At 42.1% G+C, this 20,041-nt stretch overlaps 1 protein-coding gene across 1 annotated transcript in view; it reads right to left on the reverse strand.

Moving 5' to 3' along the window:
* KIRREL3 (kirre like nephrin family adhesion molecule 3) overlaps positions 1 to 20,041 on the reverse strand; it is a 428,294-nt gene that overhangs the window by 92,296 nt on the left and 315,957 nt on the right. The window contains exons 7-8 of the mRNA XM_032228762.1: positions 2,300 to 2,448; positions 934 to 1,061 (exon numbers count right to left, since the gene is read on the reverse strand). Of these exons, the coding sequence (XP_032084653.1) occupies positions 934 to 1,061; positions 2,300 to 2,448 (277 nt within the window). The remainder of the gene's footprint in view (positions 1 to 933; positions 1,062 to 2,299; positions 2,449 to 20,041) is intronic.

The raw sequence follows: 20,041 nt of genomic DNA on the forward strand, positions 1-20,041 counted from the left end.
CTGCTGCTAAGGCAATAGTCAGATAAGAGGGACTGGAGTCCTGGCCAAGAAAATAACTTGAGAAAACATTTCAGATGAGCCCCTATTTCGCATGAAGAGAAAGCCAGGCAGGAGGAAGCACACCAAGGTTTGCACAATTCTCCTTCTGTAGCTGTAACAATAAAGGCAGTCCTGACTTATCAAGCATTCATATCTCAGTCTGGTCTACTTTGTAGGATGGACGTGTCTTGAGGAAGTCTCCATAGCTCAGTGGAGAACCCAGGTGGAGCAGAATAGGCTTCTCTATTCCAATCCCAAGGATGACTTCCTTTCCTGCAATTCCCTAGGGCTCAGCTTGGAAATCAACCCTGTAGGTCTACATTCTCCAAAGCACCTGAGGGCAGGACAAGAAACAATGGATGGGAACTAATCAAGGAGAGAAGCAACCTGGAATTAAGGAGAAACTTCCTAACAAGGAGGACACTTAGCCAGTGGAACAGAAGTTGCCTTCAGAAGTTGTGGATGCTCCATTTTAAAGAAGAGACTAGACAGTCACTTATCTGAAATGGTATAGGTTCTCCTGCTTGAGCATGGGGCTGGACTAGAAGACCCCTGAGGTCCCTTTCAGCTCCATTCTATTTTACATTCTAGAGTGTGGAGCTCCTCCTCTCCATAGAAGGTGGAATCCCATCAGTAATGAATCAAAACACAGCTAGTCTCTTTGGGACTTTCCTTTCCTCCTTTAGATCACGGAAGAGGAGTTGAATGTTTTAAAAATACTCTACATATTGAAAGTCATGTGCCTTTTTGATAAAGTTACGGAGACTTTCCTTGACACAAAGAGTAAGAGTAAGAAGGTTCAAGGGGAGTGGTAGACCAGCAAGGCATCCATAAGCGTGCAACCCATCCTCAAACATCTGGCCAATTTTGAGCAGCACTGCCCATCATTCTTACCACACCAGAGCCCCTCTTCATCCAAACGATGGTCAGAGATGGGTTTCCAATCCAGGCACAATTAAATACGGCATCGGATCCAAGATCCACAAGAAGAGACTGTGGTTCCGTCATCATGCGTGGCCCAACTGAAATGTTTAAAAAATAATAATAATTGTTGCAGGACAGGCTAGCCCAGTGTTTCTCAACGTTGGCAACTTGAAGATGTCCGGACTTCAACTCCCAGAATTCCCCAGCCAGCATTCGCTGGCTGGGGAATTCTGGGAGTTGAAGTCCAGACATCTTCAAGTTGCCAACGTTGAGAAACACTGGGCTAGCCTCTCAAATTTAAAATAGTCATCACAGCAAATATGAAAAAGAAAGAACCCCAAATAAACATCACAGCTCAAGCACTGATTTTGAATGACTTATTCTTGCTTTTGTGGATTAGGGAAATTATTGTTATAAGGATCAACTATTTTTGGCACATGGCTCTCATTTTCTGACTTTGTTATTTTTTTTTATCAGACTATCTCATCTTTTTAAATAAGCTTTAATGCTTCTTTTAAAAAGTTGCATCCCCATGGCCAGTTTTTCCCTGCAACACCCCCCCCCCCAGTCCAACACAAGGTGTTAAGTGTGTTGAGCAATGTTTAGTTTAGTTTAATTTACTTATTGTCAATGAACATCGTACAATGAAATGAAATGCCATCTTCGCTGTACATTATAACTATAAAACTGAAGCCACAAACACACATCCTTCACATGCTATATAATTGAAATTGAAAACACGATGTTGCATTAATATTGCACTATACAGTAGTATTCAATACAGCTACTGCCCTGGGATAGAAGCTGCTTTTCAGCCTATTTGGCCTTGTTTTTATTATCCTGTACCGTCTGCCAGATGGTAATAGTTCAAAAAAAAAAAGGCGCCCAGGATGAGATGAATCTTTAAGAATGCTTTGAACTTTCTTAAGGCGGGGAGCTATAAAGCTCTTCCAAAGAGGGGAGAGGGCAACCTATGATCCTCTGGGCAATGACGTTAACCTTGTGGAGCCCTGTCCTATCTGCCATTGAGCAATTGGCAAACCATACATGGGTGAAGTAAATTAAAATACTCTCTATGGTGCAGCAGTAGAAGGTCACCAGCAGTTTTTCATTCAGTTGTTTCCTGAGAAGTCTCAGGTAGTATAATAATCTCTGCTGGGCCCTTTTGACCAGGGCTCTAATGTGAGTTGCCCCAGATCAGGTCCTCTTTTATGATAACACCCAGAAACTTAAAACTGGCCACTTGCTTCACTCGGTCACCATTGATAAGCAAGGGCTGGGTGTCTGATCTATTCTTTCTACAGTTCTAGTAGATCAGTAGCTGAGCCATACTTACAATAGACATCGACCGTTCTGCTGATGTTGGTACTGCCCAGAGCATTGGTCACCTCACAAGAGATGGGTTCAAAGAAATAGGTGAAGTCAACAATGGTCTCATAAGCATCACTTGATGCTTCCTTTATAATGTGGCCCTTTTTGGCCCACCTGTGGAGTAACGACAAAGAAAACACCAGTGTTAAGATGATGTACATGGAGAAATCAAACTTCACCTTTATGGAAGAAGATAAGGCAAGAGATTAAAAACACAACAAAAGATAAACAGTCAGAGATGAAGCTGGATGTTAGATACTGCAGAAGTCCGATGCACAGGAATAAATTGCAATATGGAACTCATGTAAAATACCAAGTTCCTCCAGTAATTTTCTACGTGTCAACAAAAACGTTTGTTTTTAGTCACTTGCAGGGAGAAGGAGAAAACTGCTGGATCAGCCATTCAGTCAATCCTTGCTTTGTTTTAAATTATAGATAAGTGTAAAACTACTGGATCAGCAAAGAAAGGCACCCATGGCACACAAATTATTTATTTCATTTGGGAAGTTTATATCCTGGCTTTCTTCCACTGTGGAACAAGATCAGGCCAGTCATTGGTGTGATGAACTGGTAGCTGCTTAGTTTCCGTGAAATCATTGTGTACAATGACCTGGGAATTTGCCGAGGGAAGCATCCATGACAGCTTTCGTATTCTGTTGGTCCTTTCAAGGGAATTTGTTTTTTTAAAAAATCCATTGATTTAACAGTAAAACAGTTGTGGATTCTTGATGTATTCTTCTCCATTACTAAATGTCTCTGAGCGTGTAGTATAGAAGTATTGTGCATAGAACAGGAAAACCTAGGTTTATGTCCCAGTGGGCCATAAAATTCATTGTGTGACTCTGAGGTCAGTTGCTACTTCTTGACTCAGCTTGAGTCATTGGATCATTCTGAGACTTCAGTAAAATAAGACCATGTGAACAAGGAAATCAACCTTCCTTCTAAAAATAAAAGCACAGGAAGATGAGTAAAGGAGGAGATAAATAAGTAGCTGAAAACAAATTCCTGGAAAAATCCAGGAATCCTTACTCTGGAAACAGGTGGGACAATTCTACATTTTTTTCGCACAGTGTTCTTTTATTGGCAGCTGAAGATCATGACTCACCAGGGGACAGAACTATGCGATAGAAAAGGGAACAAAAGTATTTTTCCATCTCTTCATCCTTTCAGCCTTGGGATAGGGAGAAAAGAGGTAATTAAATGACCAGTGAAATGATCTAAATTTTCCTCCTGGATTGTGGAGATTTATTGAAGTTTTTTTGGGCTCTTTCGGATCCACAGTCCCAACTGTTCAACTCTTTCCAGGCCAATTCAACCATCTTTCTTTCTCCTTCTTCTAAATGTTGCAGTTTCAAACATCACTGAAAATGGAAGCTGGAGGCTGAGAAAAGGAGTCGTTGCCTCCTACCCTCCGCAGTTCCAATTCAATGAGTGAGAATTCCAAATTATCCTAGGGATGCCACCTAAAGAGGGGGTCAGCCACTCGTGGCTCTGGAGCCGCATGTGGCTCTTTCATCCCTCTGCTGTGGCTCCCTGTTGCCGGTTGGCACCACAATTGATAGGGCTTTCGGTTAGGACAGGTAGAGGAAGAAGGATGCTGCACTAGGAGGAGACTCTATGGTGGGGAAACTGGACTTCTGGTTGGCAGAGGAAAAAGGACGCTGCTCTAGGAGGAGACTCTATGGTGGGGGAACCGGACTTCCGGTCGGCTCCAGAATTGAACGGGGGGCTTCTGTTTAGGACTTTTGTGCCTCTTTGAGTGTTTAAGGTTGCCAACCCCTGAGTCCTAAAGGATTAGGGATTGCACTTAAGCAACACCTTTGCACTGGTTTGTTAACTGGGAAGCAGAAGAAATTGAAGAAGAAAGAATTTACATCAACACACATTTGATGCAACCAAACCATTTTAATGGAGGGAGGACACCTTTCTAAACATCTTAGAACACACCTGAAGTTTTTGCAACACTTCTAAGACTCTAAATCCGTGGACATTTTGCCAGGATACCTCACCTTTTGCTTGCCTACAGATGGCTAAATCTGTGGATAGTATGGATTCCAAGCAAGTCAGCAGTAGAAGATGATGCTAAGCTATCTCCTGGGGTTGCGACCATCTGTAATTCTGATTCCAACTAAGACCTACTAGAAAGTTCATCCATCTCTGCTAACTGAACAAGGCTTTCTTTAATTGACTCTTTCCCCCCACCATTATATAACCTGTTGTTCCTGGCAGTGAAGCAGGCCAACACCAACTGTTTTTTGTTATCTATGAAATATGTCTGTAGGATGGTGTAGTCTTTTGGCACATTCCTTAAATGCAATCGCTAAAATAAGTTGGAGGAAGCTGTAGCTTAGTGCTAGCATGCATGATTTATATGCAAATGTCTGTGAAACTGAATCCCTACTTTCTTCCAGCATTTGTCAAAAGGAAAAAAAAAGTGGAATAAATCAAGATTTTAGTGCTTTGGCTAGATTTAAATCTCAGTGTATTCAACCATGTTTTGTGTCTGAATACCTGTGGAACGTCCGTTATTATCCTCATTTTTTTTGCAGCTATATATGACAGTTAAATCCACAGGAAAATCCTTGGCTTGGATTAGAAGAAAGAAATAATCTGAGATATTTTATAGATCTATCTCTAACTTGCTAAGCACGAACCATTCTTCAATGGGAAATTTGTGTACCATTTAGAAAACTATGTTAAAAAAATCAGCATATTTTCAGAAAGCTAAAGTAGTGCATGGTACGGGCTCTGGGAAGTCGGGGGGAGGGAAGGGAGGTGGGGTTCTAGGGGGAGGGGGGGAGGGGGGAAATATAATATGTGTTAGATCTTAAAGCACATGATTGCACTTGTATACTGTGGCTTTTTAATGTTAGTGTAAAAATAGGACAAGCTGAATATATTGATAGACAATAGAAATACACCGAAGGGAGGAGTAGAGTGAAAGAAGAAGGAGGGGTGGAGAGGGTGGGAGAGAGGATTGGAGGTAGGAGGAGAAGGAAGGGAGGGAATGTATTGAGAGAGAGGAGTGATAGAGGGGGAGGGGAAGTAGGAAGTAGAAGGGTATGTTGGAAGGAAGAATGTAAGTTGGAGGGGGGTGAAAGAGGGTGTATGGTGGGTCAAGGTGGTATATTGGGTTTGTATTGTGGGGGGTGTTGTCTATAAAAGCGAGGGCTGTGTTTATTATTCAATGTTATATGCCCCGGTTATGCACAGTATACATGTGATTGTATGGAATGAAATGGAAATAAAAAATAGCTGTATGAAAAAAAGTAGTGCATTTCATAGGAAGTTGCATAATGAGGAGTTGCAAGTAACGTTGGACAAAAATGACATGAGATATGTAACAAGTAACTCTATTGTAGAAAGACACATCACAGATTAACATAATTGGTTGTGAGATTGTTTTTCTTGCTGTTGGATTTAAACATCATTTGTCTCGACTGATGGGACTGAAATGACCATGAAGCTTAACGTGTATGGAGATTCTCAGTCATCCAGATTAAGTTTATACCAAAGGTTCTTTCGTTCAAAAAGCAACTGGACTGATTTTGTTTTGCTTGAAGATGTTTTACTTCTCATCTGATAAGTCAGGACTGAAGAAGCTTCTTGGGTGAGAAGTAAAATATCTTCAAAGAAAAGCAAAGAAAATTCAGTTGCCTTTTGGGCAAAAAAAGCACTTTTGAGGTAATCATGAAGTTTGGAATTTAGATCCATTCATATTTGCCTACTAAGAAAGTTGGATTTTGTATATGTATATATATATTGTCTCCAATGAGAGAAGAGGTCTTGGGGGACCTAACATGATCTTCTTGGCAAGGTGGGGGGCATATAAATGTAACAAACAAAGAAAAAAACTGCAACTACCTCCCTTCCGTCCAGGTTTCTGGAAGTTGGAGGAGAAGTTGGGGAAACCAAGTCAGCAAAGTCAGTTTGCATCGACTGCTGTCAGAGAGAGATGGGAAGGAGTGAGGTTGCATTATAGTTTGAAAACCTTGCAAATAATGATTAGTCTACTAACATTTTAGAGAAAAATGATGCTTACTGGAGTTTTGGCTGACATGCCCATCATCATAGGCTGATACAAATGTCCCACACCTTTTCCCATCAGGAATTGTACAAGATTGCCAAAGCCATGGGTTTGGTTATCATGGGAGAGAGCAGAAGGATTTGAGGGAGGAGAAGGAGGGGGCAGCCTTTGTGGACCAGAGGGGCTTCCTTAAATCCCCATTATCAGTGTGAAGAATCAGGAACACACATTAAGTTCCAGTTAAGAAGATTTATTGCTCATGTCTATATTTTATTGACATTTATTTGTCAAATGAAAATTACAAATTTGAACGAGCAAAATGAAAATATTTAAAATGTGACAAGGATGATAGTCATGTTAGTGCACAGACACACACACACACACACACACACACACACACACATCACTTAGGAACCTTAAATATGGGGTGAGGTCCACAGAAGTTAAGTTAGAATAAAACTTGATATTTAGCAGCTGGGACAACTGAATACACAAGAATTTAGTCAACTAACAGTCAGTACTAAATTGGTGCTAGATAAGTGTCAAAGGAATTCAAGGGGGGCTGGAGTTGGATCACTTTAGCAACAGAAAGACTCCAGGTGGATTCCTCTCTTGACACTGCCCCAGGCACCCCTCCTACACCAGTGGTCTCCAACCTTGGCAACTTTTAAGCCTGGGGGGACTTCAACTCCCAGAATTCCTCAGCTCAGCTCAGCAAAACTGGCTGAGGAATTCTGGGAGTTGAAGTCCTCCAGGCTTTAAAAGTTGCCAAGGTTGGAGACCCCTGTCCTACACCATACATCAACAGGCTGGATTAAACTCATAATGTGGAACTTTCCCTCTCTGCTTTAACCGATGTCCATCATCTCGATCCGGATTGGCAACTTTAAGACTTGTGCACTTCAATTCTCAGAATTCCCCAGCCAGCCATGGCTGTTGTTAAGATGTCATGTAAGTACTGTTGGCATTTATAGGAATGTTTCAACTTCTAGTCTCCAAAATCAAGGAGGAGCATTGTGTAAAGTAGGCCTAATCTGGCTAAAAGAAGTCAGTCCAGAGTCTTGCCAAGTCATGCATTCAGATTAGACACATGAAAATCCACTTCTTTTCCCTTGGAATCCTTTCCTCTCTTCCTCCTTCCTCCCTTTTAATCAAAGGGAACATTATCCCTTTAAAAGGCAGTTGAAATAGCATCATGCTGGAAAGCCACGCTGGCATCTGAAACACTGCAGTGGGAAAAATTGTCTTTGAAGACAAGCTGTCAACTCAGTACTTGAATTAAACTGCTGTTTACCAAACAATAAGCAAATGTGACCTAATGAAACACCATCTGGCATCTTGCCACTTTAAGGGTAGGTGTTGGAGTTGCTTGGAAAGATAAACTGTTAATGTGTGTTAGATTGGATCAAGGGAGCTTGGGGGGCGGGATATTCTGGCAATAGGTAAACCTGCAGTAAAAACCCCAAATCTATAATATGTCTTAGAAGTGTGTTACCTCCGAATGAAGGGTTTTTTTGCTACTGATTTTTCCCCCCTCTAAAAAACAATATAAGGTAAAGGTTCCCCTCGCATACATGTGCTAGTTGTTCCTGACTCTAGGGGGCAGTGCTCGTCTCTTTCAAAGCCAAAGAGCCAGTGCTGTCTGAAGATGTGTCCATGGTCATGTGGCTGGCATGGCTAAATGCCGAAGGCGCACAGAATGCTGTTACCTTCCCACCAAAGGTGGTTCCTATTTTTCTACTTGCATTTTTACATGCTTTCAAACTGCTAGGTTGGCAGAAGTTGGGACAAGTAATGGGAGCTCACTCTGTTATGTGGCATTAGGGATTCGAACCGCCAAACTGCCAACTTCTGATCAACAAACTGAGCATCTTAGCCCCTGAGCCACTGCGTCTCTTGTAAAAACCACAACAACAATAACAACGTAGATGGTTGCATTTTTTTCCTGATATCCCAAATAAGATCCACTAGAAGATCCTTTTTCTCTTTACCAAACCCAAGGAAGACAGACCTATATACTGCAGTCAGGTGAGAAAGGCAAGATTCATTTTTGTGTATGTGTGCCACAAATACACAAACATGTTTCCTTGTCATTATAAAAAAGAGAGTTGTAAAAGTATGGATAAGTAGCAACGATCCCAAATGATGGTCATCATCAAGAATGCAAATATTAAATTATTTAATACTAAGCAGAAGAGCACCAAACAGATTGTTGCATTCTTCTCACATGAAGAAGTGATCAGACGGGGAAGTTATTTTGCAGGATGGCAAAAACGATCCATCTTCCATTTATTTTACCTTAAAATGCTCAGAAGCAATCTCTACACTACAAACAGCAGCCAGTGAATAAAATGCATCACTCTGTTATTCTGGACTAGGAAAAAGAAATATGAACATCAGTATCCGTTTGCTAAAATTGAATAAAAATCAAGGCAGATTTAGGAAAGCTCTATGTAAGTGAAATATTTATACATGAAACAGAATAGTTAAAAAAAAACACACCACCATGTATTAAAGACACTTGAACACAAGATGTTTTATCCTACAGGAAATATTCCGCGTTGCCTCAATTGGTCTAAAGGAAAATTTCACCAATGATCTCTCTGTAAATGGAAGCCCAAACTCCATCATGCTGGCTGTGGAAATGCTCATCATTTGACAACTAAGAAACACAAAAGAGTTCTCACAAGCAATACAAGATGAATGCATGGTGTATGATACGTGTTGTCCTCTGGTATCTTTTGTTTTGATCTTCAGACATGGATTTGGTAGGCCACCATCTTAAACTGGTCTTCTGGATTATAGGCAATGAGCCTAACTGGTTAGAAGATAAATGCATACAAATTGAGTTTATAGCTAACAGGTTAGAAGATCTACAATCATAGTTCTGTGGACACCAAACCAAAGAATGCATGCAAATCATAGGTGTTTGTGTTGTGTGTGTGTATGTGTGTGTGATTGTTAAGCCTTCTTCCTCTGCGTGGAAAGGGCTCAAGACAACAGGGCATACATGGAAAATGTGTGGGCTGGGTGATATACATCAAGACTATCTTAATGGATATCATCATCATCATCATCATCATCATCATTATCATCATCATCTTCTTCATCCTCATGACAAGTCCTAATGTGAATGGGGGTGGTGGAGGAGTGATCAGTGGGGTTTCCATGTGTTAGCTGATGACATCAACTTTTCAAAGGGGACATATTAACAGTACAGATGTAAACTCAACTTGTACGCATTTATCTCCTTTCTTCGGTCATTTATCTTCACCCTTCCAATAGATGCTGACTAGCCATTTCCACTCTTCTCCCTGCTGGGTGATTGGGATGTAAATGCAAGGAAATCAACTTCTCTCCCCCATCACCACAAATCTCTTTTTAATAATTAATCCAGTGACTCCACTTTTATTTTTGGTCTTCCATTCAACCCGCTTAAGTGGGAGGCACGCTCTTTCTGTCTAAGTGGCCATTCCCAGCCTGACATAGAAATAAGATTGTGCTCCATTTATAACAATCCTATTAGATGGACACTATTTCCCAGGGGAATGAGAAGACCTAGCAGCAGGCATTTCTTTTTTCTGCAATGCAGAAAGCACAACCTAACACTATGTAAAGCTGCCGGATCCCCTTGCAAGATTCAGTTGTTCAAGTAAATAACATATGGCAGTCCCCAAATTGCTGAATCACCTCTTCTTAGAAATTCTGTTTATATAAAGCACCACATAGGGCAAACAGTACAGTTACCATGTGCTTTACTGCTCAACTATATTACTGTGAAAGGAAATTCTACTCAGAACAAAAGAGCATAGAGTATATACCCACAATGGCGAACCTATGGCACGCGTGCCACAAGTGGCATGTGGAGCCATTTGTTAGGGCACGCGAGGTGTTGCCCTGTCATCTCCATTGCACATGCACATACTGGCCAGCTGACTTCGGCCTTCTTTTAAGGCCGTTTTTCACCCTCCGCAGGCTTGCCTGAAACCTCCGGAGGGCGACAAACAACACAATGCACAAGCCGGAAGTTCGGGAATGGACTTCCGGTTTGTGCGTTGGGCTGTTTTTCGCGCTCTGGAGGGTGAAAAACGGCCCTACGGGCAAAACGGAAGACCTCCAGTGGGGCTGTTTTCACCCTCCTTGAAAGCCTCTGGAGCCTGGGGAGGGCGAAAAGTGGGTCCATTGCGAGCCAAAAATGGGGTTAGAATGGAGGTCGTGTCCGCATGCCGGTTGGGGGTTGCGTGCCAGAGGTGGGTTCCTACCAGTTCGCACCTGTTCGGTAGAACCGGTTTGTCAAATCTACCGAACCGGTTAGAAGAAGTTCCACCAGTGGACCCGGAAAGCAGGCCACACCTACAGAAGAGGTTCCAAAATTTTTTGAAACCCACCACTGGTCCTTGGATATGATTATTCTACACTATCATGCTCATATTTATAAAACTCAGTGCCTCTGTGAAAGGTAAGGATGACTACTGCGTTTGTGGTGCAATCAGAACATTGCGTGTGTTGAAGTTGTTTTAACGCAAACCAAAGATGCCTTTTAAAAAACAAGTTTACATCATATTCTTATGCATGCCAGTGCTGTGTGTGAGGTAATTTAAGGTGGTTCTGACAAGTGTCATCGGCATCTTCATATCCGGTCACATGGGTGGCAAGCCACTCCCATCCAGTCACATGGGCAGCAAGCCACTCCCACAAATGAGGCCACACCCACAGAGTAGGTTCGAACAATTTTTGAAACCCACCACTGTTGCGTGCATAGCATTATCGGTATGGACACGCCCGCACACAATCCCCCTGCGTTCCCCCCGCTTTTGGCATGCGATGGGAAAAAGGTTAGCGATCACTGGTATATATTATAGATCCAAACTTGTAAATACTGCCATATACTGACTGAATACTACTGTAATGCTACAGCTGCATTTCAGTGAAACTACTTGTTGCATAGAAATACTGTACATTCCAACAATGAATCCCAACAACTCTCAGCACCCTGACAAACCAAGATAGTAGTGAGGAATATGGTTAAGAAACAAAAGTTCTCCACTTCTACGATTCAGGCTGTTTCTCCCCCCCCCCCCCCACCTGCGCGCCAACAAAAAAGTTGAGGATAGTAGAAAAAAACCACATCTTTCCAGTCCACTCAGAAAATTGTGAATGACTATCTTTAATCACACACTAAGATCTGAATATATCAACCCTACCCTGGATCCATCTGGATTCAACAAAATACTCTGCAGTCTAAACTGAAAATGGCATAGATGATTACTTAAAATGTTGCATACACCCAACTTTAAACCTGTATGGCAAACAAAAGTAAATGAAAAGCTGGAATCCATGAAATAAAAAGGCAGAGATAAATGACTTCCCATCATCTTGACTGCAGGAAACGCTGGGGACTAAACATTTAAATTTTACAGATTCTGAGTGATGAAGTTATGGGTGAAAGAGACTGTGCCCATCTCTTTCTAGGCATGGTAAACAATTTTCTACGAAGCTGTTATCTTTGCAGGAAACACGTCATTATCCTTCCAGCTATCCTAGGAATGGAACTAGTTGGAAAGCAAGGACGGAGTATTTTTTCCCCAGGAAAAAATGAATGGAGACTTCTATCACAGAGGGAGATGGGTCTGCTAATAGTAATTGGTAGGCTCAAAGGTAGAAGGAGTCAGGGGTGGGATTGAAAATTTTTAGCAACTGGTTCTCTGCCCAGTTGATGGGTGGCCGTGGCCATGGGTGTGTGGCCTACTCTGCCTCCTCATGGCAGGGGGGACGTTTTTGCCCTACCCAGGCTCCAGAGGCTTTCCTCAAGCCTCTGGAGGCCCCGTGGAAGCTGGAAATGGGCCCATTTCCAGAGTTCTGGAACTTCCGGTAGGCCCGTTTTTCGCTCTCCCAGAGTCTCCGCGTGGGCCCTGCACTTACTTGGCATGATGAATGGCCCACGTGGAGACTCCTGGGAGGGGCGGGATGGGGTGGGGGTGGCCAGCCGGTCCTTGCAACAACCGGTTTGGTGAAATGGTGCAAAATTAGCATCCAGTTCGCCCGAACTGATCCGAACCGGCTGAATCTCATCCCTGGAAGGAGTTCAGACAAAGCCACCAGCCCCTAGTTCCATTTTTCCATTACTCTTTTTGCACACTCTTTCATGTTTCTGGTATCTTTTCTTTTCCTCCACTCTCCTTTTATCTTTATTTTGTGGAGCAAGTTGTCTTGTAGACCAATTTAGCTCCAGCAGCAACTTGTTCAGATATGAGGGAAACAGCAAGGGAAAGCAGCGTCCTGAAGCTTGATAGGGACAGATAGCCATTGTATTTAGTCGTCACTCTTTATGTTTCTCTGTTTCTTCATCCCCCCACACCAAACAAAAGGGGGAAAAAGAATACCCAGGAGAGGATAACACAGGAGAAGGCAGCTGCTGTGGGAGCTGCTGGCAGATGTTTCCCTTTATGGACAATGATGAACCAGTAATTAGAGGAAGGAAGAGTTTGCATCCAGCAACGGAGAAGTTATATTGACAGTTCTGTAAGGGATAATTCAAAGAACAGACTATCCCAAGACAGGTAGCTATTTCCATATTCCTGCAAATCATTGGAAAGACATCTCATCTGTTACACGTGGCTGAAAACAATGTGTGCAGCTAGTTCGACCACTGTTGGGACAAGAATTTCCATTGCTAAGCAAGGAGGTCACTTTTTTTTTGCTGTGGTTGTTAAACAAATCACTGCAGTTAAGTGAATAATACAGTCGTTAAAAGACTGTGTTATTTATGTAACTGAACAGTTGTTAACAACCTTAACTAAATAAAGAAATAAAGCATTCATCCCATCTTAATCCATCTTCTTGTCTCAAAAGCTGGTTTTGGATAGAAGGTCACAAATGCTGACCTCAGGATTCTGCAACTGGCAGAAATAAATGCCAGTTGCCAAGTGCCTGAATTTCAAACTTGTGACTGTACGGATACTCCAAAAGTTGTAGATACAAGGACCAGTTCTAAGTCGCCAAAGTCACTAAATGAATTGTTGTAAATTCAGGGCTACCTGCATCATAATCTCTCTTACTACCTCTGTTTTATTATACAGGGACATCACACAAAAAATAATCCTCTAGTTCAGGAGTGTCAAACTCAAAGCCCGGGATCCAGCTCACGGGGTACTTAGATCTAGTCTGTGGGGCTACCCTGGAAACAGCAAAGGACTGGCCCGTGGTGCTTCTGGCAGAGGGTGGCAGGAGGCTATGGCAGCCAAAAACAGAGCTCGGGAGCCTGTTTTCACTGGCAGAGCACTAGGGCCACTCCCAACAGGAGTGACGTACAGCTGGCCATGCCCACCCTGGGCCCGCGAGGTCAAACACAATCCGGGTGCGGCCCTCCATGAAATCAAGTTTTACATCTCTCTTCTAATTCTATATTTGTGTTTCTCTAACCATGTCAACTTCCCAATGTGAACCTAAATTCTCAACAATAGCCATGGCTGGCTGGGGAATTCTGAGCATTGAAGTGCACAAGTCTTAAAGTTGCCAATCCAGAGCGAGATGATGGACAGCTTCTAACTTTGAGGACCTTATTTTTTGTACAGATGAATATACTGAAGGAAAAACACCCCACCAGGCAGATATTCTGCCAAGGAATTTGCAGTAGATGCAGAATGTTTTCATCAGTAAAAATGATAATAATGATCATTTCTATTGGCGTAATTTGAGATATTATAGCTGTGAAAACCAACTGCAGAGACTTGATCTAACATTCTATGAGAATCAGACATTATTGAATGGAAGAAAATAAAAAAAATAGATAACAGATTCTCTTCCCCCTGGTTTAGCATCAATTGGGACTGGGGGCTTATCTGTTAATCCTAAAATCAAAACAAAGCCCCTCCCCCCCAAATCGAAACACTCATGCATTAGCTCGCAGAGTGATTCAATAAAGGCATATCCATGGATCATATGACTGGGATGGAGTTTGGAAGGGCTGATTTTCTTCTCAAGTTCATGCAATATTTCTTTCATCTTAGCGCTTGGGGTTTTCCTCCTCTTCCGATGACTTCCTTGATTTCATTATCCACCTTCTTGACTGGTTAAGAAAGAATTATCTCAGCGCTTTGCTCTATGATCCTTTCTTTCATTTGTATGTGTTGCCTTGCAGGTATTTATAGATTGGCATTGTGTTGCCCAAGGCAGTTTCTGAACTGTATCAATTGCCCTCTCCTAGAAATTCTTGAGATGATAATCATGATGCTTAACTATTCAATCATATCCAGTTCTTGGAAATTCTATGCACCGGCTCTTTCCATATTTTCCTATCTTGCAGGGGTGAAATGCTACCAGTTTGGACCAGTTCGCCCGAACCAGTAGCAAAGATGCCAAGCTGTTTGCCCAAACCGGCAGTAAAAAAAAAATGCTACTGGCTCGGGTGAACTGGTTTTTCCGATGATCAACTGTGCTGCATGATTTATATTAGATAGAAAGCAGGATTTCCTGCTTTCTAGCTAATCTAAATTGTGTGTTGCACAGTGGATTCCCCCCCCCCCTCCGCTGTTCACTTTGCCGAACCGGTAGCAAAGATTAAGTGGATTTCACCCCTGCTATCTTGTATGGTTTCTTTCAGTTGGTTTCAGCTGGCGTGAGCTTTAATGGTATCCTAACCACTGTGTACTTTAAAAGGCTTGCCTCTTTTTACCACTGACCATTTGAGTGTAACTGCCTTTCCTAGCGAACTTGATTGCATGCCATAAATGACATATATCTTGCATGAGATGACATACCCTCAATTTCTTGTTAGCTTTTGCCCTCTATTCCCCTTAAACGGGGCAATGTTTCAGGTCCAGAAGTGCAAAGTTTTATAACGTCCTTTATATCAATCAGTTGCAGAGCAAACAGTTCTCACTCAAGAGATTTCAGAAAAGAATCAGAAAGGATTTCAAAAAGCCATGCATGGTTTCCTTTGTGTGTATTACTTTATTTCTTAACTACATCCCCTTGAGGATGGATCTTTTCCTGCAATAATTTCCGTTCTTTGCAGGAATTTTTGAAGGTTCAGGGATGATGTCAAGACCCTAACATTCAGGCCAACAACAGCCTCATAATAATACATAGCTGCTTGTACAACCTGGCTACACTAAACTCATTCTATGGTTTCCTCCTAGCAATAGCACTTAGACTTATATACCGCTTTACAGTGCTTTACAGCTCTTTATTTCCCCAAACAATCTGGGTCCTCATTTTATCCATCTCAGAAGGATGGCAGGCTGAGTCAACCTTGAGCCTGGTGAGATTCGAACTGTCAAATTGCCGTCAGCCGGCAGTCAGCAGAAGTGGTCTCCAGTACTGCACTCTAACCACTGTGCCACCATAGCTCATGGTTAGCCCTTAATCTCAAGTCCTGATGGTGAAACCAACTAGATATTGTAATCATGTTGGTATCAAGGACCACCATCGTTCCTCATTCCCTCCCTTCCTCCCTCCCTCCTTCCTTCTTTCCTTCTTTCCTATTTCTTCTCTTCATTCAAACATGCCTGCTCCATCAGATGAAATTAATTTAGGTTATTTGCTCTGCCTGCACTTATAACCTCTCTTAGCCATCCATTTTTTTGTTTGTTTGCTTATATATTTATTTCTTCTAGCCTCTCAGGAACATTAGAGGATCAACTCGGAATTTACTGCCTTCTAATTTATATGGTTCTCACGATGGAGAAAAATGCATTTTCATCAGGAAACAGGCTCTTGTTTTCAAGCTTCAAAGGATATTTTATAATCAACAGTGTGAAAACAGTGATTAAAAATATGTTGGGGGGGGGACTCTTGGCTGGAGATTTTTTAAGCACTGTAGTTGTATACATGGAGATAAATAAGCATTCATAGAAAGGCATTTCTCCAGATGTAGCGTGTGTGTGTGTGAGTTCTTACAAAAAATCATTTATCTGGATCTGAATTCCTCACCCAATTTGATGGATATAAAAACAAATGTCAAGAGACCATTCAAAAATGTCCTTCCTTCCTTCTTCCCTCCCTGGTTCAAAAAGCACATTTGGAAATCAGTATGTATTTAGTTATGGAATCCATCATTTCATATGACTTTTAGAAAGGATTATGCTCAGTCACAGAGATTACTGATCTCTTTAGAGTGATGTAAACCCACCTCTGTAGCTCCACAGTTTTAATATGAGTTTTTTTTCCTAAATTTTGCATTGTTATAACTATTATTTTATGCTTTTCAGCTGAGCAGCTGAAAGGTCCAGGACTGCCTTTTACAAAGAGAGTGATACCTCATTGTTATATAGTGCAGCTTCCATTCCCAATAATGAATTAAATTTACTGACACAGTGGTGGAGCTGGTGGGAAGGAAGAGCTTTTGTGAATACCGGAGATCGCATTCACAATCATGCTTAAAGGCAATATCTATCTGTTGTAAGGTGCTGAGCAGAGACAATAAATACTGTCCCCTGTGAAATGGTGATTTAGTTTGGTTTGTCCTAATTCTGTTACCAAGAGAGATAGAGAGAGATAAATGGAGATAGATATTCCTTCATTATTGTAGTTGGTTTTATTATTATAGTTGGTCTCAAAGTCAGCCAGATGCTCAGACTGGATTTGGCATTTTTATCCACCCATCAAGTCCTGCCCTGGGATAGGCAGATGTTGTTTGATGGCGCTAAAGTCATCGTTGCAGGAGGCACTGTAAACTGTTCTAAATAAAGCTGCTTTTTGCAATTGACTGATGGTGATTTGGTCAATGCCGATGGTGTTTGAAGGGTTCTCCATATATTTTCGGCTTGCACCAAGGCACCTGTTATCATTGGTACCATCTCTGTTTTCATTTGCCACTGTTATTCTACTTTTATTTGTAGATCTTTGTATTGTGTGATTTTCTCCAGTTCTTTCTCTTCTCTTCTTATTATCATTATTATGTATACAACCTCATGAAATCACAGCTGCTAATTCTTTAGCTCATATTGGACTTCATTCTCATTGAGTTCTTCCCAGGAACTTAGGATGTTATAATATGTCAGCATATTATTATTATTATTATTATTATTATTATTATTATTATTATTATTATTACATTATTATTATTATTCCAACCCTGCCTCTGCTCTAACTTTCTGTACATGGCTCTGGGATAGTAGCTTTGGCTTCCACAGGATTTGTATCAGTGGTGGGTTCCTACTGGTTCAGCCCGGTTCAGCCAAACCAGAAGTGGTATAGTGGACTGAGTCGCTGAAACCGGCAGTGACCCAGGCCTGCCACACCCCTGAACCGGTTCCCTGGTTGCTGACGCCATCTTGTTCCTGAGTTCTGTGCATGCACAGAGCAATTTTAATTGAACTGCACACGTGCACATAGCACACATCAAGCATGTGCATGAGTGAACCGGCTGTAAAGCCATCCGGAACCCCCATCTGGTCTATGTGGATCAAGTATGGTCATTTAGACATCTGAATGGGGAAAGAGGCCAATTGGTAGCTCTAAAGATGCATAGATGTGATGTGAACCAATTATACAATTCACCCAGGAACCCTGGCACCCATAATCCTCTCCCCTTCATGGTTCTCCAATTTGCAGCGCTACAGTTTCAAATGCAAATTTGCACAACAGGCTTCTATTTTCTTATCCAAACCTGCTTTGTTTTGTAAGGAAGTTTCTTGTTTTGGAAAGAAAGCTCCGTTTAGACTATATAAACCTGTCTCCGTAATGCCAAAGCCTTTTGTGTGAGCGATCTCTAAATTTTTCATCATTCTATCTATTATTCAGGACCACAGATTCTTATTTTATTTTATTTTTTTGAGTTTTGGTTTAGATGAGCATTCTTTCCCCCCTCCTTTCTTTAGCGCAACGGCAGTCAATAAACCTGCCAGCTTTACATACCAAATTGAAGTTATTGGAAATATATTTCACACATCTAAGCAAAGCAAGAAGGCTGAGATTAAACTCCTGTTGGGTTGGGCCACAAAGTTATGCTAAAGGCAGCATTTGGAAAGGTAATATTTCTGGAAATTTACCTCTGCCCAATGGCTGGCAAAAAATAATGTGTGATTTTCTTGATATATATATATATTTGGAGCCAATATAACTGGGCATCCAATTTCCTCTATTCCCCTCCATATGTTCAAGGAAAATGTGAAAAAGACAGTAAGACTTTTAAATAACTGGTGTATAACAGCTTTCTCTGTGCAGTGCCCTCTGTCCTCTAGGCAAGACTACAACCATAGCAACACCATCCATCATGGTCTTATGTATGAAGCACTCATTCCTCATTATGAGCTAGTCAGAAATACATTGCAAGGATCTAGGACAACTCACCACAGCCAACTCGCCATGGCCTATTTACTGCAGGACAACTCACCATGGGACAATTCGCCACAGAACAAAGAGTTACACTAATACCAAAGAAATGGTGGAATTGAATCATTAAAGAAAGGATGCCGAAGGCGAGACAAACTGAAATGGGAATGACAAAAAATAAAATATATTTTAATTATTTCAAATAATTACATTGAATTGTTGAATTGTCCTGTGCCAAGTTGCCCTGTAGAAAATGGACTGGGGTGAGTTGTCCTGCCTGATGCACCAGTTGCGGCCCTATTTGGATCGGGAGGCACTTCAAATGGTCACTCACACCTTCGTCACCTCAAGACTTGACTACTGTAACACGCTCTACATGGGGCTGCCCCAGAAAAGTGTTCGGAGACTACAACTGGTCCAGAATGCAGCTGCGCGAGCGATACTGGGTGTACCAAGATACACCCATGTTACACCTATCCTCCGCGAGCTGCACTGGCTTCCTATCGGTCTTGAACGCGATTCAAGGTGCTGGTTATTACCTTTAAAGCCCTACATGGCCTAGGACCCGGATATCTGCGAGACCATCTTCTGCCGCATACCTCCCAACGGCCGATAAGATTGCACAGAGTGGGCCTTCTCCAGGTGCCGTAAGCCAGACAATGTCGGCTGGCGGCTCCCCAAGGGAGGGCCTTCTCTGTAGCCGCTCCGACCCTATGGAATGAACTACCCCCAGAGATCCGAACCCTACCCACTCTCATGGCCTTCCGAAAGGCTATCAAAACCTGGCTATTCCGGCAGGCCTGGGGCTGTTGACCTCATGACTGAGGTCCAGCCCCGACCAGATTGAGTGCATGATGTGGTTTTTAATTTGTTCTTTCTCTGTTTTTTTAATTCTTTATTTTTTAAAAAATGTATTTTCTGTAAGCCGCCCGGAGTCCTTCGGGATTGGGCGGCCTATAAATTGATTAAATACTAATACTAAATACTATTCTGCATTGCAATGGACACTCTGTTCATGTTTCTCAATTTTTGTCACAGCACCCTTCAGTTATGGCAAAGTTTGATGACAACTTGGGTATTACACAACAATAGCAATAGCAATAGCAGTAGACTTATATACCGCTTCATAGGGCTTTCAGCCCTCTCTAAGCGGTTTACAGAGAGTCAGCATATTGCCCCCAACAATCTGGGTCCTCATTTTACCCACCTCGGAAGGATGGAAGGCTGAGTCAACCCTGAGCCAGTGAGATTTGAACCGCTGAACTGCTGATCTAGCAGTAGCCTGCAGTGCTGCATTTAACCACTGCGCCACCTCGGCTCTTTTAACAAGACATGTTACAATTTGAGATCTCCTCCTGAGCAACGTGGCGTACAGTTGTACCTCAGTACTCATCGTTCATTGGT

The sequence above is a fragment of the Thamnophis elegans genome, chromosome 13, assembly GCF_009769535.1.
Source record: "Thamnophis elegans isolate rThaEle1 chromosome 13, rThaEle1.pri, whole genome shotgun sequence".
In the NCBI taxonomy this organism is placed as follows: Eukaryota; Metazoa; Chordata; class Lepidosauria; order Squamata; family Colubridae; genus Thamnophis; species Thamnophis elegans.